The sequence below is a fragment of the Gopherus flavomarginatus genome, chromosome 11 (assembly GCF_025201925.1).
Source record: "Gopherus flavomarginatus isolate rGopFla2 chromosome 11, rGopFla2.mat.asm, whole genome shotgun sequence".
In the NCBI taxonomy this organism is placed as follows: Eukaryota; Metazoa; Chordata; order Testudines; family Testudinidae; genus Gopherus; species Gopherus flavomarginatus.
In genome coordinates this window covers 33,512,484-33,533,667 of record NC_066627.1, presented here as the reverse complement: position 1 = coordinate 33,533,667, position 21,184 = coordinate 33,512,484, and the positions used below count along the sequence as shown (strand labels likewise).

At 44.7% G+C, this 21,184-nt stretch overlaps 2 protein-coding genes across 3 annotated transcripts in view; one reads left to right on the top strand and one right to left on the bottom strand.

Moving 5' to 3' along the window:
• The window catches only part of GDAP1L1 (ganglioside induced differentiation associated protein 1 like 1), a 41,413-nt gene extending 35,689 nt beyond the window's left edge, over window positions 1-5,724 (top strand). The window contains exons 6-7 of the mRNA XM_050917437.1: window positions 136-1,029; window positions 1,241-5,724. Coding sequence (XP_050773394.1) covers window positions 136-479 — 344 coding nt within the window. The 3' untranslated portion in view covers window positions 480-1,029; window positions 1,241-5,724. The remainder of the gene's footprint in view (window positions 1-135; window positions 1,030-1,240) is intronic.
• On the bottom strand, window positions 652-17,082 carry FITM2 (fat storage inducing transmembrane protein 2). Of its 2 annotated transcripts, XM_050917467.1 has the most exons (3): window positions 16,821-17,082; window positions 15,068-15,205; window positions 652-973 (listed from the first exon to the last, which is right to left on the bottom strand). In XM_050917467.1, the coding sequence occupies exons 1-3, from the start codon at window positions 16,991-16,993 to the stop codon at window positions 937-939; spliced, it is 348 nt and encodes a 115-aa protein (XP_050773424.1). In that variant the 5' UTR covers window positions 16,994-17,082; the 3' UTR covers window positions 652-936. The 2 variants fall into 2 exon arrangements, with proteins under 2 accessions (XP_050773424.1, XP_050773423.1); XM_050917466.1 differs by lacking the exon at window positions 652-973 and having other exon boundaries at window positions 10,844-15,205.
• Between the last annotated feature and the right edge of the window lie 4,102 nt (window positions 17,083-21,184).

Sequence of the window (21,184 nt, the reverse complement as noted above, 5' to 3'; positions counted from 1 at the left end):
TACTTAGAGCTTAATCCAAAGCCTGCTGCAGTCAATGGAAAGGCTCCCCATTGCCTTCAGTGGACTTTGGACCAGGCCCCAATTTTCCAAACAGCAGCTTGTTCTCATGTCTGTTTTTGTGGCTTAATTCTCCAGGGCAGAAGTGTGAACTCTGGCTCTGCGGCTGCATCTTTACCTTGGCCGACATCCTACTGGGGGCCACCCTGCACCGCCTCAAATTTCTAGGACTGTCTAAGAAATACTGGGAAGATGGCAGCAGACCCAACCTACAGTCCTTCTTTGACAGGATACAAAAACGCTTTGCCTTCAGGAAAGTTTTGGGAGACATACACACCACCCTTCTCTCGGCCGTGGTACCCAATGCCTTCAGGCTTGTGAAACGGAAACCCCCCTCCTTCTTTGGAGCCTCCTTCCTTATGGGATCTCTGGGGGGAATGGGATATTTTGCTTATTGGTATTTAAAGAAAAAATACATCTAATGCTGGCTGTTTGGTGTTTAGTTTGGTGTCTCTGTGCTGTGTGAAATCACGCTGACTCCTCAGTCACTGTAATGAAATTTGAAACAAGGTATGAATAGTTATATTGTTGATGTAACATTCCATAGTTAGAAGTAGAAAATTATACCGCAAGGAAATAAGACACACAAATAAGTCAACTTATAAATGGCTTTTTTTAGGTTTAAGTATTAAACAGTAGCGACTGGTGAGTGTCATACTCAGGCACTTACTGAGCTTACACCCCTGTCATGGAGTGAAACTACCTCCAGAGCAGGCAAATTCTGGTGGAAGGGAGAGGACAACCCCGGAAAAATTTTCACCCCCCCCGCCCCATTAAACTATGGGATTTGGATACTCTGTGCGGTACCTTTATGTTTTCAAAATGTACATTGGCCGCATCACACTTTTCCCAGGTGCAAGTAGAGGGGCCGTTGTTCTTCTAGAAACTGTTACACTCTTGTGATCTGGGATCTTTCCTGGAAGCAGAGAGGACACAGCCCGTTGGGGGGTACAGTAGCCAGTCAAGATCAAGGTAGAGTTGAATGATTTAATTATCCATTTTTTTAATTATTTCCATTAAATCAAATATTTTTAATGAGCTGGTCTTAGAATGTATCCACCTTCTACATCTGCTTTTTTTTTTTTATGTTTACATGTCTTTTATTAAGAGCCACTTTTATTTCTCAGTGATATCATTTTGACTTCCAGGCTGAATTCTGTCTGACACAGATTTATTTTTTTAGCCTCACAGCTCTTTGCCTTGAATTTCCTTTCTGGATTTGCAAAGCACCTTTCACCGACTGAGCTTCTCAGAACTTTTCTGCACTTGCCTGAAGACACTTTTGTTTTCTCTTCTGTTGAGGGCTCTTCTCAGTAACTTTCTCCCTCTGTATTTTCTTAGAGACACTTTGCACAGAATCACGTTTATCACTTTCTTGTGCCTTTTGCATGTTGGAAAGAATAATAGGTGTCACTGCTACTCATGCTTAGAAAACTACAAGATCCAGAATAAACCAGATGGGAGGCATAACTGCTTTACATTTCTAAATGTGCTTAACATCAGTTGACTCTTATTTCAAAGTGGGGCAGTATTTGGAGGGACTGTCAAGTGGTTTGTGCTGTTTCCTTGCACAGTAAGGATTGATCTAAAGCCCAAATGAAGCAATATACCCTCCTTTTCAATCAAATCTTTCTAGCGATATCTAAGCCTGTTAGAATTTCCTCTACCTAATTTTCAGATCTCCAAGTGATCACTGGCAAATAGCACTGCATCTCTAGATTTGGTAGCTAACAATGAGCGCTGCACAAGTGCTAGGAATCACATTGTGCCTCGCCTCTGGTACGAAGTGGCAAAAGTAGTTTCTTTATGCATTTGCGAGACATTGGATTTCACAGCAACGTCAGTGGTCCCCCACCCTGTGAGTCATGAAATCATGAAAAATTCACCAGAAACAACATGAGGGACCAATGTGTACATTTGTGGACAAATGTGCAGGCAAAAATGCACAAACATCCTCCATATTTTCATGATCAGTTACACATACAGTTGAGCATGCACTCAGTTTGAGTGTGCAATCATTTGCACACAGATGAGGCACCCAATTCATGCACACATTTTTTCTAGACGTTAAACCCATATTTTTCAAAATGTGTGTGCATGCATGCATTGCTCCACTGGTGCATGCAAAACCCTCAAACCAGCATGTGTACATGCAACTTGGGCAATTGTACATAAGTGTCTATTTACATGACCAAATGGGTGCAATGTTTTATGGGTAAACATATTCCTACAAATATTGCTGGTGTATTTGTGGAAACTTGGTGGTAATTTGGCCTGAAGTATCCAATATAGGAGACACTGAATTTGGTACATTTTAAGGAGGGCAGGAGATGGAAGAGTCTCTCAATTTCCTCCCCTTGTTTAAAAGCTTGAAAGGAAAAGGCTAACGTAGGAACACGTGGTTGCCACCCTAGAGCAGGCCAATGGTCGATGTAAAGCAGTGATTCTCAACCTTTCCAGAGTACTGTACCCCTTTCAGGAGTCGGATTTGTCTTGCGTACCCACAAGTTCCACCTCACTTAAAAACTACTTGCTTTCAAAATCAGACATAAAAATACCAAAGTGTCACAGCACACTATCACTGAAATATTGCTGACTTTCTCATTTTACCATATAATTATAAACTAAATCAATTGGAATACAAATATTGTACTTACATTTCATTGTATAGAATACAGAGTAGTATACACAAGTCATTTTCTGCCTGAAATTTTATCTTGTACTGCCTTCACTAGTGCTTTTTATGTAGCTGAATGCACTGCTGGAGGCACCTAGGTACTACGGTGATGAACACAGTGAAAGAATCTCTCTGGACTAGAATAGGAACATACCTGACAGCGAGCACTGACTGGTAATGCTTACCAAATGGGTCCTTTTCTGAGATTTTTATGTAGATTAAATAAACAATTCAGAAAAGGCAAACAACCCCAGCATGTTCCCAGGGTCAGTGAGTCTGGTTTCCCTGGTAGTTCACCCAGCAGTGAAATCAGCTGGAGACTCTCGCTAAAGTAAGCACTCCAGGGAAAGACAGTGAGAGTAAAAAACGACAATCAGAGGGACTGTTGGGGAGATTCGGTGGATAGCAAAGGCACTGCTGAAAAGAACCACTGGATGAGCATTACCATTCCAACCAACCTATATTAATGCACATACTTCATTATGGGGCAGTCCTGCTATGGTTAGAGGCAGTTATGATCAAATGTAATCGCAGATCCACGAGTTGGCCTTTACATGCAAGCCTCTTCTATTCATTCAGGTGATGAATGGTTTTCTCCCTATCACTGTAACCTTAACGTGGAACCAGGCAACAGCTGCAACAGAACCCTCCTAGACAAGGGTTTCCCCACCTGAGGTGCTCTCGATAGACAGAACTAGTGACCCACTGCAGATGTGGCACCCCAGCCTAGGGCTACATGGGGACTTCAGGCACAGCCCTGAACAACAAGGGGTGGCACATAAGTTGCAACATCACGAGTTCTGCTGGGCAACATGCCTGAGTCTAAGTAAATTCCCACTTTGCTTCTGGCCGTAGTAAGTGACAGCTGTGCTACCCAGCAGTAGGTGCTGTCCCCCCGCCCCCATATACTGGCTTAGCTACAGGCCGGTAAGCAGGGGATGAGGGTACATGCCAAGGATCTGCCCATTCCCTGCCCCGGCCCATTTACAGGCTCCTGGGAGGGAGTAAGCAGGCAAGTAGCTCCACTTACTCCTTTGAACTAAGGCCCCCATAAGGGTGTAAGGAGAATTCTTCTTCCATTATATAGGGGTGTAATCTGAGCCACAATCTAGCCCTATGTGTTTTAACTTTCATTTTAAAAGGGCCTCAACCTGGGTTTTGATTTTGCTCCTCCTGCAGTTTTCCCCCAGATATAGTTTCAGCTTTTAAAAGTCTAACTCCCAGATTTGTGGATGCAATCAAGTTTTTAGACATCTAAGTGCCTTTAAATTTTTATTTGCACTCCAACCCTGAATCTGCAATTATTTGGGGACAGAAAATCAGAAGCCACTTTCAAAACTTTTGGTCATTTAGTATTTATCAGAGATCTGTGTTTTCTGTGGCAATGAGTGAGTTGTGGATACATCGTGTCCTTTGGGTAATCAAGACTCTCACTTTCAGCTAGAGATTCCAGACAATTTGATCTCTACTCCCGGCTATTGTTCCAGTTTAAATAGCTCCCAAAACAAAGGATTTTAAATCTTTTTTTCTGTGGGTTTTGTTTGAAAGCTTCAATAATGAAAAATGTAAGTGTACGTCATTTTATCAGGCAATTGATCTTGTCCTGTCCACACCTTACTAGTCTCCTTTATTTTTCAAGGCAGAGCAGAAACTCCCCCCCTGCCCAGAAATGGTGTATTCAAGAGTAAAACTGATCAGATGATGAGGGGAGCGAGAACATGGTATCAAGCCTTTCCTTTCTAGGTTGCCAATAAGAGCCAAGCCCAGGTTCGCAGTGTTCAAAGAACATCTGGTGACTGTTTCGTGACTCATGTGAAATTAGTGGCAGGATCATAGTCTGTTTCTGAACAGACAAGTGTCCACATGACACAATTGTTGGCAGCCTGAACAACTCAGGTACGGAGTGCAGGGCCATGGAGCTAGAATTATCCTCTCAGATTGCTCATCTAAGGGCAAGATTGGTCAAGGTCCATAGATGGGGCAGAGTGGGGGAAGCTTGCACTGGCACTGCACGTGTTGTGCCTGTTTGAGACTAGATACGTGACTTTGCATCCAGGACATCGATCAACAGGAAAAAAATATCATAGCAAATGTTAGTGGTTGTGAAAGTACTTAACATTAGGTCATGTTTTAAACTTATGCCAAAATAAACTTTACAGCATTGGTCAACACCATCGAGAGTTAAGCCAAACCAATCCGAGTTACTCCAAAATCCTGGTTTAGGACACTATAATAATGGACCAAATTTATCAGTTATTACTAATGGCCTTAGGTATTGATAAGTCACTGAATGAATAATCCAAGGATAAGGAAACTGCTCTTTCAGAAATTAAATAACCCAGTTTTGCATCTGCAGGTATTCATAGAATAGTGGAGAATAAAGTTCTGACCCATCAATGACAAAGCTTTCATTGACTCAATGGGGTGGAATCAAGCCCCATGGCCCCAATTCAGCAAACTGGTGCTTTTGTTATCCAACAAAGAACTTAATCACATGCTTAAATTCAATCACATGCTTAACTCTCATTGGCTTTAATGGGGTGTAAACACATGCATAAGCACTTGTGTGAACAGGGTGAGACCTCACCATGTGCTGAAGGGTTTATCTGAATTTGGGGCCTAAATGACCAAGAACTAGGGAATCCAGACCAATCCATTTCCAGTACTGGATATAACCAATGCCAGCTTTTTAGCTGGTTGAGGCCAAAAAATGATGGATTTTTTGTTCCATCTGAAATAAATGCATTAAAGCCATGAGTGCATTTCTCATCCTTTGTTCTTGCGTTGGTTTTCTAGCATGTCCAAGTGACTTTACTTTTTGCTATTATATTGTCCTTTACCATAGAGCGACATTTACAAGAGTTTCCCATCCTTCACTATGAGAAATTGCACATTATGAACACAGTCTGTTGGTTTTTTTAAAATGACTCGTATATTGGAAATATTATAATCTTGTTTTAAGAAAATAAAATAGATGGGTAATTGGCTCATCTCAGATTTATTGGTGTAGATTTCTTTACCACTTACTGCACTTAACAGGGAACTCAATCTGTAGCAACCAGGAAAAGCAGAAGTGAATGGAAGCCACCGCCTGGAACTTGTCTGTATACTGAGGTCTAGCATTTTAGGTACACATAGCTTTGGTTGTAGCTCTCAAACACTCTAAAACGGATTGCTTTGCCTTCCGTTTCACCTTAACACTGACCAATTCTTGTTTCCTAGACAACAGCTTCAATATAAATAGTAAACTAGTCTCTGAACTACTTCTCTGATCATGTTTTGGCTGAGAATGAAATGCTCCTGCATTTGTCAGAATAGCAAAGACTCATGGTTTAGTGTATGAGGAGGGGAAGTGGGTTCTGTTCCTGGCAAGTCATTTTACTCCTTCATGCCTCAAGTTACCCATCTGTAGCTTGGGGAGAAGAAAACTCAGCTACCTCACAGGGGTGTAGGGACTTTAATTTATTGGGTGGGAAGTGCCACATAGTTTCAAGAAAAACTTGTTCCTTTGGCCCAGTGCCGCACCAAGGGTCAAATCCTCCCTTGAGGTAACCACTGAAATCAATTATAGTAACATAAGGGATACAATTGTCCCAAAGATTCAGCTCTGTCTTGATAACCCAGGGCCATACACTGGTGTGATCAGCCATCTTGGATAAAGTCACGCGAATAAGGGAAGATGAAATGTAGCTTGGTGAATGAAGAGTTAAATCACTTTCAGGATTTCAACATAGAGAAAAGCACTAGGCTTACAGTTGAGACTAAGAAAGCTTCCTGCAAATGAGAGATGGGATCATCCTGAGCGCCCTAAAAAGACCCATCACGCTTTCCAGGACATAAGATCAAACAAAGCTCAAGAGTATTATTTCCCCGGGCCCAGGTGACATATATATAACGGGAAGTCAGTATGTGAGTAAAGACATACTAAAGCTATTTCACAAGCAGACACAGCCCATTAACTGTAGCAGCAGCTATAGCCTTGCATGATCCCTTTCATGGGCTTTTGGTAGTGGATCCATGCACAGTAGTTCGTAGACCCACTGGCTACATGCCCACTCCTCCCCTGGCCTGCTCTCACACGCCAGTTCCTTGGCATGATTCTGCACCCCTTCTTATCTGCCAGGGGCAGGTACACTTGGTCCTACCTCACCACAGGGGACTGAACTAAATGATCCTTTGTGGTCCCTTTCAGCCCTGCATGTCTATGATTCCAGGCCAGACTCAAAAAGGCCTGATGCCCAAAATATATTTAGTTTAAAAGGTGGGTCTGTCATGAACTGCTAGTGCCACTTGGCATCACAAACACTAGAGAGAAAAGTCCCTTCACTGCCCAGCCATCTAATCTATATCCGCTGCCCCACTCCTTTAACTAGCCCAGGACTATCCCCTGCAGTTTATTCTCCAGTCCTTCACACACACCATAGGGGACAGTCAGCTGTGGTCTTCTTCTGCCCTGCTCTTTATTAAAGATGTTCCTAACAGTTGTATGAGATCGTACTGGGACCCATGTCAGGATCTACACAGAGCTTCACGGCATTGTGTCTCTCCTACGACAAGTGATTTCAAACACTGCTTTGAGAAACCAGGGAGCAGGGACTAGCTCACTCCAGAAACAGGTAACATTTTGGAGGTGTCATCCCAACTTCATGTATATAAGTCCCCACCTCTAGGAGAACACACCCCTTAGCCTGTACCACTGGCAGAGCGAAAACACTCAGGCTTGAATAAGAGGTGATCCACTGTCTGCAGAGTTGTTCCCTGGCTGCTACCACTTTGCCAGTTCTTCCCCTTTCCTCACTGGATAGTAAAGAGCCACCAAGACAATAACAGGCAGATTTTACCTGAGTGACAATCAGTATATTTAAACAAATGATTTCACAGGCATGCTACGGCGCTCACCAGCTCGTCTTTAGTGGATTTATCCTCACAATACCCCTCTGACGCGGGGAAATATTGTCATCCTCAGTTTGATGGGTGACAAACATAAAGAGTAATATTCTGGCTCTAGTGAATAAAGCCAAGGGAAATTTTGCCATTGCTTGCAATAGGGCCAGAACTTCAACCTAACTGACTTGCCTAAAATCAGTTGGGAAATCTGGGACAGAGCCAGGAACTGAAGCCAGTGCTCCTGAGGCTCAGGCCAGCCTTCTTGTCTGTTGCAATAAAAAGAAACTTTTACACATAACTTGAGCTAATATTTCAAACTCTTTGAATCTGTTTACAATAACCAGATAACTTGATATATTGCAAATTATTATTAGCCTTTACAAAAGTACCAGCAGGGAGGATCCTTGCCCCCAAAACACTCTCCCCCCAACTTGACACCATTTGAATTACCCATAATCTTAAAAAATGAAATCACTTTGATTAGATTAACAAACCAGACCAGAAAGAACAGGCTCTGACTATAGGCTGCAGGGACCATGGAGCCTGGAATGCAGGAGTCTTTGAAGAGCCACTGTCCATAAATACAAACCACAACTAAACTACAAACAACTGTGAAACATGAAGAAACAACAGGTGCTTGTTTCTGTGATCTAAAAATAGAGACCATCCCAAGATGCGGAGACTGCACTTTGAGTATCACTCCAAAGTAACACAGTGCATGATACTATTGTAAGGGAAACAGACCCCAAATTTGGGGTCAGAGCATGGGGTCCAAGGGGCTGATTTGAAAACAAGGCTGGAGAAACAAAAAGACAACAAGTTTCAGGGATTCAGTCTCACCTCTTTCTAAGATGAATCTGGTGCAGAGCTCAATTGAGCTCCAGACCAGGAAGACAAGTTTCAAAGCACCGTCCTTTCTCTAGTTCCATGATTTCCCTCTTTAAGGATGCAGCTAACCCCAGACACATCCCACACATTCCAAGCCATGGTCTGCTGAGCCTGTCACAGGCACCCTTACATCACCTGCAAGTCTCTCTTTAAAGGCAGGAATACTTCAGGGGAAGGCTGTGCAGACATGTAGCAGCATGAGGTTCAGGTAGGTTTGACTTCAACATGACAAAACATTATGGAATAGGGATTAAATCCATAGCTGGTGTAAACAGTCATTGCTCCACTGAATTCCACAGTTTACCGCAGCTAAGAATCTGCCCACTGATCTCTACAATTCATTACATTGTAGGACATGATTTGAAACACCACCCTCCTACATGTGCAGAGATACACCTAGATTGGACATCAACAGAGGGCCTTGGAAATATGATAGATCAATTAGACTGTTATTCATATTTACCTTCTCTTGTTTAACAGTTCAAGGGTCTTTCCAGACACGAGAGGTATACAGTACAAGTGGTCTCTCGCCTCATATTATGGCTTAATATACATAGGGTTGCAGTGAGCCCTAATGTTACATGTTTTTCTGTATATTTTTTATCCTGGATATTCAATTCTCCCTGTTCCCCAACTTTTATCCCATTGTATCCTTGTTGTGTGTTCAGTTTTAGCTCCAAAACATCCTTCCTGTGTCTAAGCAGCAACTAAATTTCCTGCTGAGCCTACCACCAATGCCCCCTCATTATGCCAGCTACTACAGTGTACAATGGCCATTGTCCAAGATAACCAGAGCACCAGACTCATCTAGTCCATCGAGAGTCACTACGTTTACCAGTGAGTACAGGGATCAGCCTAACAGAACGTGCAGCTGTGCAGGTGCACTGGAACAATCTGTATAGTGGGGGTGCTGAGTGCCATTGAACCAAACTGTAAACCCTGTATATGAGGGAAACCACTTTAAGCCAGGGGTGTGGAAGCACCACCAGCACCTGTAGTTCCAGGACCCATGCAGCTGTGTGACCACGATGCTGGGCCATCTGCAAGTGACGTTCACCCTTTCTGCCAGGAATCCAGTGCATCTGTGATACAGCTCTGCGCAGGGCATAATAGACCTATGGAATATCAGTACATTTCCATCCCATGCTAGCCCTGGGGTATTTTAGTTTAACTTTACAATTGCTGCCTCAGCTGTTCATAAGGAGTATTGTTATCATAGTTCAGAGCTGCAAATGCTAACAATCTTCCACCTGGTAGGCTGACAATATGCTTTAAAAATATGCTGAACAGAAAAAAAAAACCTTTTATTAATAAATGGAGCTCTAAGCACTCAGGAGAAGCTATAAAAAGAGGAAGAGGAGTGTGAGTGAACAGAGACTGAGTAGGCAGCTGACGGCAAAGAACTGAAAAAAAAACGATGATCTCTGACAAGGTGCAGGAATACCATCACCTCCTGCTGCAGTCACTGAAAATGCTCACCCCCAACTGTTTAACAGGAATGGCCTAGATTTTTCAGAAAAGTTGGATGCACCACCTAGTTTGCCCATAAAAATGCACCCGGGTCACAATCTGGCATCACCCTGAATTGTAATGCAGATGAATTACACCAGAGGTATGATTCTGTTATCACAAGCTCACTCCAGAAATAGAGGTTGACTCAAAACTGTTGGGCCGTCTGGGAGGGGAGGTGTACGAACTGCACTACTCATACACAGACATCACTAAAAGGTTTTACGGTTACGGTATCAATAAATGGTCAGATCAAAAGTCTGGTCTAAACCCCAGTGTTCGAGACTAGAGAGAAAAGTTTAATTTAGGGGGGAAAAAAAAAAAAAAAAAAAAAAAAGAGAGACTTAGGGGAGAAAAGAGAAAGCATCAAAACCCTGGCAGTTCCAGGTTTGTTTAAGACCTGACCTCTTGCCAAATACTTATGGAAGACTTAAACTCTCCTCTGCCCCATGCTGGGATTCTGTTCTTCCACATTATGATGTAAATAGATAAAACATGTTATTGGAAATGGTAATATGAAGTTAAATTAATCCCAAATCTTTTAAGACTTCCTATTTTGCTATCCTCTTGTCCTTCCGTTCCTTAACAGGCCCTTGGCTAGGTGAAAGCTCTGAGATCTGGAATGCCAAAAAATCCAAAGTTATTTCTCTTAATGGCGTCATTACATAGAACCCCCAAAATAAGCCACAACCTTAAATATACAGAGTGAGGAATAAGCAAAAAGCTACTTTTAAAAATGTATTTTGTTTACTTTATTTGTGTATTGTAGTGGGATGACGACAAGCAAAATTTCCTAAATAATTCCAAAGACACAGGAAACAATACTGAATATAGGCAAGAGACTTTAATTCAGGAAGTCAAAACAAGGCTGTTATGAGTTACAATTTCATGATTACAATTGCTTCATATCATCATCCACTACAAGATTTGAATATTGTCCTCTCAAATACTTTTTCCAGGTTTTAGTTTTAAAACTCAGGCAAATTCCAAATGTATTTCCAGCAAGTTCAAAGAAAAGATCTGTCCACATGGCAGCAATCCACATCAAATCCAGCTGTTTAGAGTGGAGTTTTCTTCTCTAATGCAAATTTACCCCAGATGTGGAGGGACTGGATTTTCATTCCACTGGTAAATATAAACTACCCCCCCAAAAAGTAAAGAGAAAAAAATACGTGCACAGAAGATTTCCTGCCATTGAATTCCACAGACAGCTATTAAATTAACACTGAAAACGAAAAGGACGGGATCATCTGCCTGTGGTACAATCAAAAGGCACAAAAGAAAAGTTCCAAAGTCTGAACACAGCAAGTGAACTCTCCGAGTCAATGGTAAACGTGTGGCCTCTGTACTGAGACTGGACACCTACCTGCAAGATTGCCAAACATATTAGGAACGAATCCAGGCCCCACAGTGAGAGTTTTCCCATTGACTTCAACGGGGCCAAGTTTTCACCCTAGGTGCGCAAAGTGCAGGTGTATTACTAAGATAGTTTGCTCAAATGGGTATTTATGTGTAGACAATTACACAATCAGTCTGCACAGTGGACACACATTAATGCTCATTTTGCTCATACCTCATGTTTTTGAAAATTTGGGACCTACTCACATGCCTAAATACCACTGGAATTCTCAATGACAAACTGAAAAGTCTTATCCTGCAACACTTACTCAACAGAGTAAGTGCTTACTCATGCAAGTAGTCCCATTAACTACATGGGCACAAGTAGCAGCAGTGGGCCCTTAATTTATCTTTAGAGGCTCCAGAAACTGAACCTCAACCACACAACGCCTTGTAAGTCCTCCAGGTGAATTTGATCAGTTACATTTGTCTAACATACTAGCGCTGAGGTTACAGGAAAGTTTCAAGCATTTCCATATCCTATGCTATTCATTTTAATAAATAATAAAATAAAATAATAAACAGTTACTATGACACACTGGTTAGGTGAATGGAAGTGTTTGTAAACAGAGTTTGCACAAAAATAGTGTTTTCCAGAGGGGAAGCTAATTTTAATTTAAGCTTTAAAAGCCTGTCAGTTTAACTGCATAGTTTTTAATACTGGGGTTCTACTCGGGACTTATCTACATGGGAATGTTACACTGGCATAATTTAAACAGATACAGTATAACTGATATAACCCGTTTGTGGCCTCTCATATCAGTATAAAGGCGTATAAAAATCAATAGACATCAGTTCAGGAAAGAACCGGACCTTGGGTGCGTCTGCCCAGGAGTCTGGGCTTTTAGCAGTTTTGTTTAAATCTATTTGGAACAGGTTTAAGCTAAACCAAAATAAAGAGTGTCCACACGGGGTTTCACATTAGTTTAACTATATCAGTTTAAATACTGATTTAAGTTAAACGGATGCAACTCTGTCATGTAGACAAGGCATCCGATAAAGCAGCTGAAAGGTGGTTTGACACAATGGATATGTCTACAATCTGAACTGGAGGTGTATTTTCCAGCTTGAAGAGATATACCTGCATTATCTCTGACTGATCTAGCACACTAAGAATAGCAGTGTAGCCGCGGCAGCATGTTGAGCTAGCCTCCTGAGTATGTATGAGTCTTGGACAGAATCATACTCAGGGTTGCTGCCACCTCCCGCCACCGTGCCTGCACTTCTTTTTTTAGTGTGACAGCCTGAACAGAGCTAGTGCAGATATGTCTGCTGGAGCTGGACATTACACCTCTGGCTCCAAGCGTAGACATACTCAAAGAACAACCCAAAACACACAGCTGAATCTCATGAGACAACCTGATCCTGAGATCTGCTTTGTGCCTTATGGGAGCTCCCAAGTACCCTCAACCATCACTTGATTCAAAGGAGACAGAGGGAAGTCAGTATTTCAAAGGATCAGGCCCCCAAATGAGACATTAACCTGTTTGTATGTGCGGGACTGTCTCCCTCTCTGGCTAGGAAAGAAGTGTTAAGGTGGCAACATGAATATATTACGATCAGGGTATGGAACCCCTTGTCCTAAAGGCAGAAAAACACTTAACTTAGAATTAAGTGATGTAGAAAATTAGGTCCACTACTGTGCTACTAGAACTAGCTACAGTTTAGCAGACATACAGATGAGCTACCAAAAGCTTTTGATAGCCTGCTGGACGATTACTGCTGTAAAACTGATTTAGGTTTGTCTATCCCTGACATGAATAAGCCTTTTGTAAAACAAGATGATAAACTTTTTTAAACTAAAAATTATGCTAAATGTCCATCTCACATGAAGGACAGAACAGAGACGTCCCAATTTGGACATCATAATAGGGTTTTGCTGGCTACCACTTTTTGCCACAACTTAGTATGCAATTAAAATAGCTTATTTGATGCCAACAAAAAGGTAAGAATAAATATTTCTTTAAGCATATTGCTATAGTACCCTCGGCAAACAGTATATTACATACAATCCCCAACAAACAGAATGATTCAAAATATAGTGGGTCCAGTCAGTGCACTTGTTACATGAGGCCAAAAATCCACGGGGCGTCTGAAAGGAACATATTAAACACGTTTTTTTTTTTAAATTGCAAATACAAAATTTGCAACTTATAACAACATCTGGGAAAAAAATCTTTTAAATCATTAACATTTTAGTACGAGCCAATTAACAGAGAATTGGGAGAAGTCGTCTTATTATCACATTTTAACAAAAGGTATCATCTTGCTATTTTTACAATCAGTGTCAAGAATAAAGGGGCAAATCGATTTTTTTTTAAAAATCAACTGAAGCAATAAAACTTATTCTTTAGGAATTCATTTTCAAAGATTGAGAGTAGCAGTCAATTTAAAGTTATGACCTAACAGACTCTGGGTCTCAAAAATCAAAGTCTCTCTTCTCCCTGCTGAATATACAGATGGCCAATTAAGATTTATGGGACGTGAAAGTATTTAACAATCTGGGAATGTGAGGCTTCACAACCCAGCTACATTCTGCTTTAATAAGTGCATTCTGATTGCCAATTAAAAGTCTGTTGCAATAGTTACCACCATTAAACTGCCCCAGGCACATTTGTAAAGTTTACAACTAGAGTATTCAAAAAGTCAGACTTAAAACCTAGCACAAGATTTGGACCATGTGATATATTTTATCTTAAAAAAAGATGGGGATGGGGAAGAGAATGAAGAATTTCAGATCAGTGAAAGGTGTTGGCTTGACAGCCCTAAAGACCTCTTGTCAGTGCTGGTTCCTCTGTTTAATCGACAGAACAGGTAGAGAACGCATAGGTAGCAGTGCAGGCTTTCCTTACCAATGGGCCTCAAGCTTGCCCTAGCAGGACCCACAGGAAGGGAGAAGAGAATTCAGTCTCCAGGCGGGATCCAATCCTTGGCCTCTCTGCTCAGATATTAGTTAGGTGGCCAATTATACTCAATCATGGTAGGCAGTTCTGTGATATCAACATTTGCTCACCAGGAACCATATCATAGCCACAAGTCAGGCATCAGACTATAAAGACTATTGGCTTTTCTTCCCATCCCCTTAAATATGCTATTTACTATTTAAATTTAAAAAAAAAAGTAGCATTGGACAAATATTCCTGTATTTAAAACAAAATCTGAAACACAGAAACTTATCTGCTACAATTAGGCTTCTTTGAACTCAAACTAGTGTTTTGGGGAGGAAGTCCAGGAGAAAAGGATTTCAAGTACCAGAACCTGTATGTTCCATACCAGGCTGATAGACCCACTAGGGTGCCAAACAATTTTTGGGAGAAGTCATGGAAATACAGAGCAGTGCAAAAAAACATCCAGACCCAGATCAGGGTCAGAAAGCTCAAGGCAACAAACAGGGCATTGACCACTGCATGTAATCGTGGGCTCCGTTCAGTGTTCAGGACATGCAGCACAGCCATCTCCTCCACAATCATCAGAGCACAGTATGTTAGGAGGAAGGAGTGCCCTGAGATGTCAAAGCCATGCCAGAAGCCACCACCCTGGCGGCACTGCCACTTGCTGAGGTGCTCCTGGAACAGCACATCAAGTGCTGGTGATTTGTAGCAGCTGCCAGTGAAATCCTCTATGTGCAAGAAGAGACTAGTGCAGACATACCAGACCATGGTGCCCACCAGCAGGGTGCTGATACGCCGCAGCATCTCCAGAACATTTCGGCTGAGACAGTAGTTGGTGATGGCAATGAAGGGTAACAGCAGCCAGAATGTCCAGGCCCAGGCCAATTTGACAAAATAGCTGCCAGGGAGAAGCCAAAGGAGAAGAATAAATATATTAACCTTCAAGTCAGCAAAGAAGGGGTAGGGATTAGGGGTGTACATGGAAGAGGTTTCTAAATTACATCATTAACAGCTATTTACCGTATTTACACAGCACCCAACACCACAGCATCTAATCTAGACACCTAGAGAACAGAAGTTCTTAAGCTTTCAAGTGACAGCCAAATAGACTGTCTTGTGGACATATCCCTCCCTTTTCATGACTGTCTGGAGGAGCTCCCCTGCCCTCCAATCCACAATGGATTTACATCCCCATGACAACAATTGCTACCGTGAAAAAGCAGTATCAATAACCTGGGGGTTGGAGGCCGAGGGGGTGGGGTGTCACACACTTTGCTGCTCCTGTAGGCTCCACTCATTTGTATACACCAGGGGCCCTTTGCATCCTTCCATTTTCCAGTACAGGTTCCCTGTGGGCCACCCTCCCAACTCCAGGGATTCTCTGCAACCCACCCATGCTCACTTTGGGGATTCTGTGTGCCTCCCACTCCTCAGGATTTGTGTGATTCCCCCATTCCTCCCAAACCGAGAGCTCTGTTTGCTCTCTTTTCCCCTCATCCCATGGGCTGCCTTTTACCATTATTTCATTTCTTTCTGTCTGGAGAAAAGTCATTCGGAGTGTCAACACATTAAACTATTAATGAACAGAGATGAGATAGGAGTATTGTTATGCTAGAAGGTATTAATTGTTGCCATCAACCAGTTCTTTGATCTACTGACAATTACAGAGATACTTGAAAATATGGCAGGGGCTTCAGGTGTTCTCCATTTTTCCAACATTCACAAGTTATTGCATTATAGAACCAAACAGATAAATGCCATCAAACTGAATGTAAGACCTTGCAAGCTTGGCCAAATATTTCATGTGTTTTAGGAGCTAGAAGAAAGGAGGAGAGTCAGCACCATCTGATCTAATTGCTCTCAGATTCTGTCCCCAAGTCTCCATGCCAATTTCTGGGGCTCTACAACTATTGTTTTTTCTATTTAAAAAATATGTCTCCCTGTTTCTGAGTGGAAGATCCAAACAGACAAAACTGATCTGCAATAAAGGGGAAAGACTAACCAAGTGACAATGACTGCACACAAAAGGTTGCCAGATGTACAATGTAAAAGGGAAAAACGCAGAGCTATTTTCTCTCTCATCTCTGTCTTTCACAGGACCCTCAGGGATCACGGTAACACCAATAGGTACAGCATGATTGTTAGGCTCACGGGCCCCTTGAACGCGTTGCTCACAGACGGACGGTGCTGCCTGGCCAGCTGCATAGGGCTGCCCTGCCCCTCTGTGCCCTACAAGCAACCAGGCCCCACAGGATGAGCGTGTTATGCGTGTCCTGACTCTCTAGGATCCTTCTGCAGCCCTGCATGGAGGGAGTCACATATGCACTGCTGGTGTGCCAGCCTGTGCTCCACCACTACAGGGCCGGCTGGGGCTGGGGCCACTTGGATCGGGGCTCAACCAGCCCGCGCCCTCCCCCCGAGCCATACACCACCCAGCAGGGTCACTCATCCCCCCAGCACTGTCCTCCCAGGCCGCCCGCCCCACCCCAGCAGGCGCAGACCCCGCCCCTCACATGTTGAGCAGGTTGCGCTTGCTGCTCATGTAGGAGTCCGGCAGCAGCGCCAGCGCCTTCAGGAGGGAGCCGCCCAGCATGAGGCCCAGCAGGCCCCAGGGCAGCCACCGCCGCATCGAGCGCCGCACCAGGGCGGTGCGCAGGGGCCGGGCGCAGCGATCCAGCCGCTCCATCGCGACGCCGCTCGCTCCCACCGTCACTCCCGCCGCAGCGGCAGCCCGACGAAAGAATCACCCTTCCCCGGCGGCGCCCGCCTGCCCCTACCGCCCGCCGTACTGCGTCACTGCGTATGCGTACGTGCGTCATGACGCACTGCTCCCACTGGAGTCCAAGGGCGCCGGCGCCATCTAGCGGCCATCGAGGGCCAGCGCCGGCACGCCCGAGGGAGCTCAAGGCGCTGCTTAGCGAGCTGCTTGTCTGCGAGAGGCGGCGTCGCGTATTGCTCTCGGGAGACTGGGCGGCTTTGCCAGGTGGTGCCGATCGGGTCTGGTCAGTACCCGCCGCTGCCCGGCTGTGCCCGCCCCGTGCAGGAGCAGGGGGGGCCGCGCCCGGGCGAGTCCCCGCCCCGCCACCGCGTGACCGGCTCCCATCAGTAGGCTTCAGAGTGAACAGGCCGGGCTCTAGGGGACGGCTGCGGGGGCGCCTGTCCCGTCCCTCAGGCACAGGGAGCCCTCATTATCTTCATCATAAGGCAGACTGGGATGCAGGAGGCGGTTACCAGAGCCAAGCAGTGGCTGGGCCCCACCCGACATGGACACTCTGCAGCTCCAGCCAGGGCACTCCCACCCGCCAGGGGAGCCCGGCCCCCAGGCACCTTCTGGAGGCTCCAGCACAAACACAGCCCCCTTTCCAGGTGGGGACGAGTAAGTCACTGCAATGCCAGGGGGCAAAGGCTCTGGGCAGCACCGCGGGCAGAGCAGAGCAGTAGCATTTGCCTCAGGTGTTCAAGGCTGTTCAAAGCCAGCCTGAGCCCTGTTCCACCTTCGCTGCCACTGGCCCCTTTGCTGATACAATTCAATAAACTCAGAGTTTTTTCACAGCTTTCCACTAAGTGGCACCACAGGCCTGTGGAAAGGAAGGAACCGGGTTACTCCAGCCAGCCACAGGATAGCACCAGATCCTGGGGAGCCGGGTGGCGTGTGTGTATGTGTGTGGGTTTGCATCAGTTTACCTGCTTCATTTCTGCTTATCCCGCTGTAAAGCTCTGGGTGGCCTCAAGTGACTAGGCACTTCGGCCCACATCCCCAAAAGGATTTAGACACCACTGCCCTGCTCCGCTCTGGTGCCATCTAACTCCCCAGGCCAGAGCCTAAACTCACTTGTCACCTATTTTGCTGTAAAAGTTCCTTACCCACCTAAGTTTCTGCTTTTTGGTATTCCCACTGCTGCCTCACTCCAGATACTGGAGTCAGCAACCTATGGCTGATTTACTGTGGCATGCTGCTGCCAGCCTGTGGTCCTGGCTGTCGTCCCCGCTCAGCCCGCTGCCGGCCTGGATGGACGGAACTCCGGGATGACAGTGGACTGAGTGGGGCCAGCGGCCGAGACCCCGATTGGCAGGGGCTGGTGGACAGAACCCCAGACTGGCAGCGAGATGAGCAGCGCAGCCCACTAATGGCCTGGGGTCCCAGCCGCCGGCCCCGCTCAGCCCGCTGCTGGCCCGGATGGACGGACGCCCAGGCAGGCAGTGGGCTGAGCGGGGCCAGCAGACACGACCCTGTCTGGCTGGGGCCAGCAGACGGAACCACAGGCTGACAGGAACCTGCTGCCAGCCTGGCGTCCCAGCTGCCGGTCTGCTCAGCCTGCGGCCAGTCTGGGGTTCCATCTTCCAGCCCCTGTAAATGTAAAATGTATTACTGGCACATGAAACCTTAAACACTGCGAATAAATTAAGACATGAGCACACCATTTCTGAAAGGTTGCTGACCCCTGCTCTAGTCCCTCTGCACTCCCAGATGGGTTGCCTAACCACCATGCTATGGAGTCATTCTCACTTTCTCTCACTGGCCCAATGACTAATTATTTTATCCGAAACCAGCATCAACAGGAGAGATTCAGGGACACCCACTCAGAACATCCCATAGCCCAATGGGTAAGGCACTCTCAGGAGAGATAGGAGTCTGTTCAAATCCTTTCTCCCTATCAGGTGGAGGGGGGAATAGAATCTGGGTTTCCAGCATCCTAGGTGAGTGTGCCAACCTCTGGGCTGTTACAGGGGTGGTAGTACCACATCACCACCTTCTCCTAGCCATTTTGTTTCAAACTAGGCAGGTGCCTAACTCATTCCCAAGAACCAGCTTAAGCACCTAAGGTGCCCCACTCCAGGAGAGGCATTCCTGGCTGTGGATCACAAAAGAAAAAGGCACCTGCCTTCAGTCTGTAGTTAGGTGCCTGAGGTTGGCATCTCTATTGGCCAACTGAGGCAGTTCTCCATCTAGCATGCAGGCTTTTGTGGATCCCATTTTTAGGTGCCTCTCTCTCCTGCATTGTGTAGGGAGCATAGGTGCCTATTGTTATTGTAGGACTGAGGACACCGTCATGCTAGGTGCTGTACAAACAAGAGGAAAAAAGCAGTCCCTGTCCCAAAGATCTTACAGTCTATGTACATGCCTATGAATCCCAAGTTCTCAGGAGGGTATTTGGGGCTGAGGATGGCTTGATAGGTCCCTTTCAGGGTCCATCAATGCTACTGTTCTTTGGGACACACAAATACGGTAGAGCGACAAGGCACCATGTTCCCCCATGCTAGTGGCTAAATAGATTTTTTTTTTTTAATGCTGCCAGACACCAGTAGCTCCTGGCACAGGAGACCAGATTTGGGTACCAATGCTGGGTCTGTCACAGTGGTTTGGAGCGTGTGGCTTGCTACAAGGTTACCACACCAAAAAAAGCCCTCTTCTCCCTTCCTTTGTCCAAGTAATTTATAATACTTAGCTACAGACCCCATACAGAGGTTTGTCCTGCTGAGAACTGTATAGCAGAACCTCATTTGATAAACACATCAGCTGCTACAGCTGAGTAAATCTCTGCCCCCCTGCAGCCACACATTAAATTTAAGGAATTGCTCTGCTGAGTACAATCATATTATGTGGCTGTCAGAGGCCCCACTCTGAGGAAACGATTTCCAGTGGCAGCTGAGAACCATTTGTCAAGGGGTTGAACAATTCCTTTGTCTCCTTGGAAACAGCCTTAGATAGGCAAAAGGTTAATTGGAAAATGAAAAAAACAGCCCACCCAACCCAAACATCTATGTGTTTATCTCTGTCTGCCTTTCCATCCAATATTAAAGTGATTGATTGTTTTACACTGAGGAACACACAGCTTTTATGTGAGCTGACCAGATGTAGGGGATTTCAGGACTGACTCTTATTGAAACAATTAGGGAGAGTCCACAATCTGAGAATCAGAGAATTCAGGTACCCTGTAGGAATTTGTATCATATTATTGTTGTCCTGTGTTGATCAGGAGACCCACCCCAACCCTGTTAAAGCAGATGAAGGACTCCTGTGGAGACAGTTCTGTAAGCTGCCACAGAAACCTCTCCCCTGCTATATTAAGACAGGTAAATAGGATATGGTAGAAATGGCTGCGATAGCTACTCACACAATAGAAAAAGATACTTCAGCTGGTGAAGTGTATGGTTGCAAACTGGAGATTTACAAAAAAAAAATAAAAAGCTAATTGTATCTTGCTGGACTATATAATGACTAGGGGGACATGATAAGAATCCACAAATATCTGAAAGGTAAGTGTAAACCACAAGGCTGTAGAAGAACTGTAGAAAGTGGTAAAAGAGGCAGCTGGTCTGATTGTTCAAGTAGGCATTTTCCATTTCTAATTTATCTGATTTAATGAAGGCCCAGAGATAAAGCAAGCTGGGTGCAACTGAAGAAATATGAGTCATTCCCAAATCTTTCAACATCATCCAAATGAATATGTACCTTTCTTGATATTCTTACCCTGGAAAAAGTCACAAATAGGAATATGCATCACTGTCCAGCTGTTTGGAAAAATCCTCCATTGTGCATACGAATGCCAAGAAATGGAGCAGAATGGTATTGCACACCCAGGAATTCCAGCTTTGAATCCAGCCTCATTTAGGGAAATGAATTGCTCCATAGATTGTTACTCTCTCACTAGTCAGCAAACCCATGTGAGGCTTTAATAATGAACCAGAAACTGGGCACAAAATTCACCTGCTTCGGGGGTTTATTACAGACCCAAAGCTCACCAGACTTTTACTAAGCTTCATGAATCTTTCAGTGTACCTGGGTCAAGTTTCAAGCAAGAACATCTGAATCAAGTTTTGAATGAGCCGCAGGAACTTTCGTGGTTTTGAATGGAAACCAGATAAAACTTGATGG

Coding starts and splice junctions, on each gene's coding strand:
- FITM2 (XM_050917466.1), bottom strand. CDS start 16,993: ATGGAGCGGCTGGATCGCTGCGCCCGGCCCCTGCGCACCGCCCTGGTG. Junction 15,206..16,820: donor AAGCGCAACCTGCTCAACAT/GTGAGGGGCGGG, acceptor TCTCCCTGGCAG/CTATTTTGTCAAATTGGCCT.